We start from the raw sequence: 8,734 nt of genomic DNA, 5'->3' as shown, positions 1-8,734 counted from the left end.
TCATGTCCTCTGTTTTGCAATAGCTCTCCTTAAAGCTCCTTTCACATCCTGGTTCCTTAGGCTGTAGATCAAGGGGTTGAGCATGGGTGTGATCACAGTGTAGAACACCGCAATGATCTTGCCCCCAGCCCTGGAGGACTTTGACTGGGGTCTCATGTACATGAAAATGGCAGTTCCATAGAATAAGACCACCACTGTCAGGTGGGAGGCACAGGTGGACAGTGCTTTATGCCTCCCGGAGGCTGACCGTATCCTGAGAACTGATAGAAGGATTCGGGCATAGGAAACAACAATGAGGAGAAAAGGGATGAAGACAATGATGATACTGAAGATAAAAATAACCAGCTCAGTAAATGAGGTGTCAGTGCAAGCCAACCTCAAGATGGAAGGGACCTCACAAAAAAAGTGATTCAAGACATTGGGCCCACAGTAGGGCAAACTCAAGGTGAGGACATTGATAACCATGGAACTCAGGAAGCTACTGGACCAAGAAATGGCTGCCAATTGGACACAGATGCTTTGGTTCATAATGATAGTATAATGGAGAGGATGGCAAATGGCTACATATCTGTCATAAGCCATGACCCCAAGAAGAACACACTCAATCATTCCAAAGGAGAGGGAGAAGTACATCTGAGTAGCACAGCTAGAGAACGGGATGGTCTTTTTTCCCATCATGTTGGACAGCATTTGTGGGACATTAGTGGATGTGTAGCAGATATCCAGAAAGGATAAATTAGTGAGGAAGAAGTACATGGGCATTTGGAGGCGAGGTTCTATCTGGATAATAGTGATAATTATAATATTCCCCACCACTGTTAATAAATAAAAGAACAAGAACATAATAAAAAGAATGAGCTGCATCTTTGGCTGAGACGAGAGCCCCAGGAATACAAATTCAGTCACGGTGAAGTTTGTTTTTAACATATTCATTTTTCAGCCACCTTCCTCCCTCTCACAGAACCATCCACCTGAAGACAAACATCAAATGTCCTATATCGATAGCACAGTGTTGGAAACTCAAGACATAAATAAGAAAGCAAAGAGAAGTCTTGATCTGAAATTACATCCTGAGTATCTGAGTTGTATTATAAATGGAAAATTTTTCTTCTACTTTTGGAGGGCATATTCTCTTGATGAGACTGAGAATTTCACATTCAATTGCTGATTGAGTTAAGCAGATATTCTTGACTTTTCTCCAAGGGTATGCTCTTTTGGCTGTTAATAATCTGTCCAAACCTATTCATTCTTCATTCTTCAAAGCTTTACTCATGGCTCACCCTCTTTAAAAAGATCCAATTCTGTCTTTGCTCCACACCTAATAACAGAGCAGCATATGATGTAAAACTTAAGTAAAAAACAGTGAAGGGCATTACTTCATGTACTAACCTAAAAGTAAAGGCAGGAACAGTAGGCTGTGTTTCTTCTGTATCACTCTGATGCAAACTTCTCATGCTTGGACACCCTGATATCCTAAAGAACAAAGACTGCACACACTACCAACAAAACCAGTCATGGGTCACACTAATGGCCAGTTCTACCAGCTTCACCGTTTTCATACTGTGGGGTCTTGGGTAGTTTCATCATCCATAGAATGGGAATAGTTGATAGAATAATGGGAATAAATTTTTTGCAGATTACATTAAATAATGTGAATAAAGAATTTAAGACAATGTCTACATGAGGAAATAATCCAAAAATAACACCTATTATTTATATTTCTACTAATGTACAGTGATACTACATTTATCTATAATTCATTTCTCTAATAAAAATTGTTTCAGAGAAATATTAATAAAAAGGATCCAGACAAGTTAAGGTTACCAGGTCTATTCATTGAGAACTCCTTGGCCCTGACCCTGTGCCTACTTACCCTAAATTTACTTATGTGCTGAGTTACCACGTTCAGTTAACTGACTTGCAGCCATGAGCAGATTAAAAGTAGTGACTTAAGACAGATATGGGGTAAGGAAGAGTCCTAGAGGTAGGCACTATTACAGCAGCCCAAAGAAGCTGACAATCATTCGCCCATTTCTTCATCCTTTTTGTGTCTTCTTTCTTTTTCATTCTTTCTTTCAAAAACATCTTTATGATAATCTAGTATGTACCAGACGCTGGGTATACACTGGCAAACACAACAGACATTTTCAACAGTCTCAGAGCTTACAGTCCAGGGGAAAGTTGTGATGAAGAAAACAGCCCCATCCCTGAGAGCATGGGGAAGCTTATCAGGAAGACATTTAAGAACCAAGTAGTTGTGGGTCATGAAAAAGACTACTTTAGGCAACACATCCTTTCTCAAATAATATCAATTTGCATGTAATATCTTTTAAAGGGCTTTTAAAAGTGGCTCAGTCAGTTAAGCGTCTGCCTTCAGCTCAGGTCATGATCCCAGGGCCCTGGGATGGAGACCCCTGTCGAGCCCCCTATTATGCCCCCCTGTCGAGCCCTCTTTTGGGCTCCCTGCTCAGTGCGGAGTCTGATTCTCCTTCTCCCTCTGCCCCTGCCCCCCACTTGCACTCTCTCTCTCTCGAATAAATAAATAAAATCTTTAAAAGAATAAAAAATAAGGACTGCCTTACATTTTCAGTTAAATCAGGGCTTTTCAAATCAAATTATTCAGTGAACTGATAAAACTAAATTATCTAAAAACTGAAGTCCAGGGATAAAGGAGGGATGGGCCTGGAAGGAAGAGGGAGAGATTATGTCACAGTCCTGTTTTCACCAGGAGCAGCAGGAAAGGGAGTGAGCAAGGAGGTTATAGAGCTCCCTTTCAGGCCCTTCAATCAGCACTAACCAAGTTCTCCTGCAAATAAGAAATGTTTTGGTGATTTTAGGAGTGATTATAATGACAACAAATGACAACCACAATCAGTTTCTCAGTTGACAAGATGGCAGTTCTCTGTTCTCTGCTGGGTCTTGGGTGAGTTTCTAGACTTTTTTAACCCTCTTGTAACTCCTAGATTAAGTGGGAACTATATTAGTACCTAACTCATAAGATTATTTTAATGATTACATTAGAAAGTCCATCTAGCAGTTTTAGGATAGTATCTGACACATAGTGAGAACTTTAAAAATTGTAGTTCACATTATTATATAAACCTCAGGTTTATCCAATTTACTATAAATAAACTTGTGTTAGAGTGGAAGGACCACAAGACATAATTATATTGGAAGTTACTTGATGCATCACTCTAGAAACATTTAGAGCCTACACAACAAACTCACACAATCCCTACGTGTGTCATAATACCAAAATCTGTGATGTCTTTTCATTGACTATCAGTTTGTCAGTCAACGAAATTTATTGTTAAAAATTAATTTAAGGACTAACTAAGAATTTTAAAAATTAAGAAGCCTAAAGATAGCATCATAATCCTGCTTCCTACCTAGTTAAGGAAGACCACTGGGAAAAGCTACCAGGTAGACTTTTCCTGTGAATACATTACTGAGTTTTGAAAATTTTCCTAGAAAAATAACAATCATTTTTTTTATAAAAGCACCACTTACAGTGTTTACAAATTGCATTGTAGATGATAATTTACCATGTAGTGTGGATTAGTTTCACAAAACCTTTTAAACAAGTAAGGTGGATTTGGTTTTGATGTAGCATGAAGGAGAAGGAGGAAAATATAAAAGCAGGGGCTCCTGGGAGACCTTCCTCTGAAAGGGGGTCAACTCTGCACACTGACAAGAATGCCATGATGGTAAATATCATAACACAGGTTAACAAATTGTGATGTGCAGGACAGGCAATTAGATCACCCCTCCACCCCACCTGCAAAATAAGCTTTCTCTATGGGAAAGAAAAAAATCACCAAAACAGAGAATGATATTAATTGCTGCATTTTATAATTTTCTAATACATGACATTTTTATGTGCTTTGCTCATATTAAGTTGCATCTTTACAGCTCCAAAGCATATTTATATCCATTTTAAACATGAGAAAATTGAAGCTCAGAGAAGCTGTACAGCTTTTCAGAGTATTTAGTAGAGCCATAATTTATACTTCAGTCTGCCTAATTCTAAAGTCTTTTACTGAAATAACTAGTAGTTTTATTTTACTATTTGTTTTACATCTCAGTAGACAATTGCAATCATAAGCACAGCAGATAAAACATACCCTAAGGCCATAAGCAATGTGTAGAAATAATACCTGTACACCTCACCACATACTCATGTACACAAAACCCCATAAAAGACAGTAGATGTGATATCCATGCACAAAAAATATAATTCCATGGAGATAAAAATAAATCCCTTTTTATGGTAACCACAAATGAGATAGTGTTGTAATCTAACTCAGCCTTTTTATAGACAAAAAATAAAGATAATGAATACATACATAGTGCAATCCTTAAGTCATCCTAGTTTTCTTGCTTTAGGACTTTAGGCTGAACTTTAGATTCTTGAGGGAGAATGTCCCAGATCAGTAATTAAAACTTAATTACTTATTCTGAGGGATTCCTGGTTAAGGCATTTGTTGGTTGCTCTCCTTCTCCCAGCCCTGCATATGAAGCTGTACCATGGTGAAAGTGACCCTTCCAAATGACCAGGATGTCCTCATCCTTCAGAATTGCCTAATACTGGTAATCATGAATACGAGTGCATTCATCACAAGAGCAAAACCTGAAATGCAGGGTTCAGAGACCAAACACGGTGTCATTTCCTGGAATCTACCGAAACTTAGAGATGATAATGTTGCTAGTGTACTCTCAACTATCCACATAGCAAATTTGAACCCTACATTCCCCTCTCCCTGATCGTAGCAAACTCTGGAACCATCTACTATCGCATAGCAACAAAACACAAACTTTATAAGGACACAGTAGGGCCAGCCTGGGGACTTCCTAGATGTGACCTCAAACATACCATTTCACTTTCATGAGCCTCAGCTTATTCATCTTTAAAATGGACATAAAAATATCTAGACCACTACATTGTTCCCTTGTTATGGAACTAAAGAGAAGAAATGAAGAAAAAGAGGAATAAAACAAGGAAGGGAGAAAGGGAGGAAAGTAAAAAGTTAACATTAATTAAGTCCTTCCAATGTACAAAGAGCCAGCTAAGTCAAATCACACCTCCACATAATGATCGCTTAATCTGATAATTCTCAAATCCTGAATGATTGTACTTTGTTTGGTTTTAATATCAATGCCCAGACTTACCCTTAATCAATTAAATCATAATCCTTGATGATAGGACTCAGGTAGGCCTATTTTTAAAAGCTCTCCAGCTGAGCCCTTAAAGCCTGATTTTCCAATATTTTTACTGGAAAAAAAAAAAAAGATACACTTGCGGATCTACACAAAACAAAGCCCAAAATATTCAACCTCTTAGGGAGTTCCATATTTTTACTTCCATTTTTTTCCCTACTGTATTCCAACTTTTAAGACCTGTTGGGTGAAAGCAATCTAAAAAGTACTACACCTAAGACTCTTTTGAATGTCCAGTTCTACTTTGCTTTGATAAAGCTGGAGACTCCCAGATTATATCCCTATCAGGTGTCATCCCCTCAGAATGCATTGACTCTGGAATTGCAATTGAAGTTACTCAGTACTCGAAGAAAAAAACAACACATGGAATATATCTGTTACCCTATATTTTCTCATTTGAGCCTCACAACTCTGGGAAACAGAGGATACCACTAGACCGAAATCCAGAAGGAGCAATCATTTTCCTAGGTTTCCATAATTCATAAGTGATACAAAAAGCACTCAGTTTTCTCACATTAATACATACATTGTCTAGGGCCATGGTCAGCACAAAGACCTATTAAAAATTCTGGAGGCCCTACTACCCAACAATTTCACTACTAAGAATTTATCCCAAAGATACAAATGTAATGATTCAAAGGGGCATATGCACCCCAATACTTATAGCAGCAAAGCCCACAATAGCCAAAGTATGGAAAGAGCCAAGATGTCCATTGACAGATGAATAGATAAAGAAGATATGGAATATTACTCAGTCATCAGAAAGGATGAATACTTATCATTTACATAGATGTGGATGGAACTGGAGGGTATTATGCTGAGCAAAATAAGTCAATCAGAGAAAGACTATTATCATATCATTTCACTCATATATGGAATATAAGAAAGAGTGCAGAGGACCATAGGGGAAGGGAGAGAAAACTGAATAGGAAGTAATCAGAGAGGGAGAAAAACCATGAGAGACTCTTAACTGTTGGAAACAAACTGGGGGTTGCTGGAGAGGAGGTGGGTGAGGGGATGGGGTACATGGGTGATAGGCATTAAGGAAGGCATATGATGTGATGAGCACTGGGTATTATACACAACTGGTGAATTACTGAACTCTACATCTGAAACTAATGATGTACTATAAGTTGGCTACTTGAATTTAAATTAAAAAATAAAAATAAAAAAATTCTGGAGGTTTTTTGAAGCAATATGGGATCCTATTGATTATGTGATGACATAATCATCATATAGAAAATCATATCGAATCACATAGAAATCATATAGAAATCATAAAAATGATATAGAAAAAAATCATATAGAAATCACATAGAATCATATAGAAATCATATAGAAAATAATCATACAGAAATCATATAGAAAACCTAAAAGACTCCATCAAACCTTGTTAGAACTAATAAGAAAAATTTCAGTAAAGCTCCAGGATAAAAAATCAGTTGCATCCCTATACACTGACAGTTAGCTTATCTGAAAGGGAAATTGAAAAAACAATCCCATTTACCATAGCATCAAAACAAATAAGATATTTAGGAATAAATTTAACCAAGGAGGTGAAAGATCTGTACATTAAAAACTAAAAGATATTGATGAAAGAACTAAAATCTAACCAAGTCAAAATCAAAAAGGCTATTAATGAGGTGCAATCAAAATAAGAGGCACTAACTGCTAGGATAAAGGAGGCAGAAGAGAGAATTAGTGATATAGAAGACAAATGATGGAAAATAAAGAAGCTGAGAAAAAGAGAGATAAACAACTAATGGATCACGAGGGCAGAAATCGAGAGATAAGCAATAACATAAGGTGAAACATTAGAATAATTGGGATCCCAAAAGAAGAAGAAAGAGAGAGAGGGGCAGAAGGCATATTGGGGCAAATTATAAAGAGAACTTCTGTAATTTGGAGAAGGAAACAGGCATCAAAATCCAGGAGGCACAGAGAACACCTCTCAAAATCAATAAAAATAGGTCAACACCCCAACATCTAATAGTAAAACTTATGAGTCTCAGAGACAAAGAGAAAATCCTGAAAGAAGCTTGGGAGAAAAGATCTGTAACCTACAATGGTAGAAACATTAGATTGGCAACAGACCTATCCACAGAAACCTGGCAGGCCAGAAAGGACTGGCATGATATATTCAGAGCACTAAATGAGAAAAAATATGCAGCCAAGAATACTATATCCAGCTAGGCTGTCACTGAAAATAGAAGGAGAGATAAAAAGCTTCCAGGACAAACAAAAACTAAAGGAATTTGCAAAAACGAAACCAGCCCTCCAAGAAATATTGAAAGGGTCCTCTAAGCAAAGAGAGAGCTGAAAAGTAACATAAACTGGAAAGGAACACAGATAATATACAGTAATAGTCACCTTACAGGCAATACAATGGCACTAAACTCATATCTTTCAATAGTTACCCTGAATGTAAATGGGCTAAATGCCTCAATCGAAAGACACAGGCTATCAGATTGGATTAAAAAAACAAGACCCATCAATATGCTGTCTGCAAGAGACTCATTTTAGACACAAAGACACCCCCACATTGAAAGTGAGGGGGTGGAAAACACTTAACCAGGCCAATGGACACCAAAAGAAAGCTGGGGTGGCAATCCCTATATCAGACAAATTAGATTTTAAACCAAAGACCATAATAAGAGATAAGGAAGGACACAATATCCTACTTAAAGGGTCTATCCAACAAGAAGATCTAACATTGTAAATATCTATGCCCTTAACATGGGAGCAGCCAATTGTATAAGCCAATAAATAACAAAAGCAAAGAAACACATCGACAACAATATAATAATAGTGGGGGACTTTAACACCCCCCTCACTGAAATGGACAAATCATCTAAGCAAAAGATCAACAAGGAAATAAAGACTTTAAATGACACACTGGACCAAATGGACTTCACAGACATATTCAGAACATTCCATCCCAAAGCAACAGAATACACATTCTTCTCTAGTACCCATGGAACATTCTCCAGAATAGATCACATCCTAGGTCACAAATCAGTTCTCAACTGGTACCAAAAGATTGGGATTATTCCCTGCATATTTTCAGATGACAATGCTTTGAAACTAGAACTCAATCACAAGAGGAAAGTCAGAAAGAACTCAAATACATGGAGGCTAAAGAGCATCCTACTAAAGAATGAATGGGTCAACCAGGAAATTAAAGAATTTAAAAAATTCATGGAAACTAATGAAAATGAAAACATAACTGTTCAAAATCTTTGGGATACAGCAAAGTCTGTTCTAAGAGGTAAGTATATAGCAATACAAGCCTTTCTCAAGAAACAAGGAAGGTCTCAAATACACAACCTAACCCTACACCTAAAGGAGCTGGAGAAAAAACAGCAAATAAAGCCTAAACCCAGCAGGAGGAGAGAAATAATAAAAATCAGAGTAGAAATCAATGAAATAGAAACCAAAGAACAATGGAACAGATCGAGACTAGGAGCTGGTTCTTTGAAAGAATTAATAAGATTGATAAACCCCTGGCCAGACTTAT

The 8,734-nt window shown here is 37.3% G+C and overlaps 1 protein-coding gene across 1 annotated transcript; it reads right to left on the bottom strand.

Moving 5' to 3' along the window:
* On the bottom strand, window positions 1–933 carry LOC114215258 (olfactory receptor 2G3). The gene has a single exon (XM_028111154.1). The coding sequence runs from the start codon at window positions 931–933 to the stop codon at window positions 1–3; it is 933 nt and encodes a 310-aa protein (XP_027966955.1).
* Between the last annotated feature and the right edge of the window lie 7,801 nt (window positions 934–8,734).

The sequence above is a fragment of the Eumetopias jubatus genome, unplaced genomic scaffold (assembly GCF_037043125.1).
Source record: "Eumetopias jubatus isolate StellerSeaLion01/CBP00866 unplaced genomic scaffold, mEumJub1_p1.0 scaffold_13, whole genome shotgun sequence".
Taxonomy (NCBI): Eukaryota; Metazoa; Chordata; class Mammalia; order Carnivora; family Otariidae; genus Eumetopias; species Eumetopias jubatus.
The sequence above is the reverse complement of the archived record's forward strand: the minus strand, read 5'-3'. Positions and strand labels throughout refer to the sequence as shown.

Coding starts and splice junctions, on each gene's coding strand:
- LOC114215258 (XM_028111154.1), bottom strand. CDS start 933: ATGAATATGTTAAAAACAAACTTCACCGTGACTGAATTTGTATTCCTG.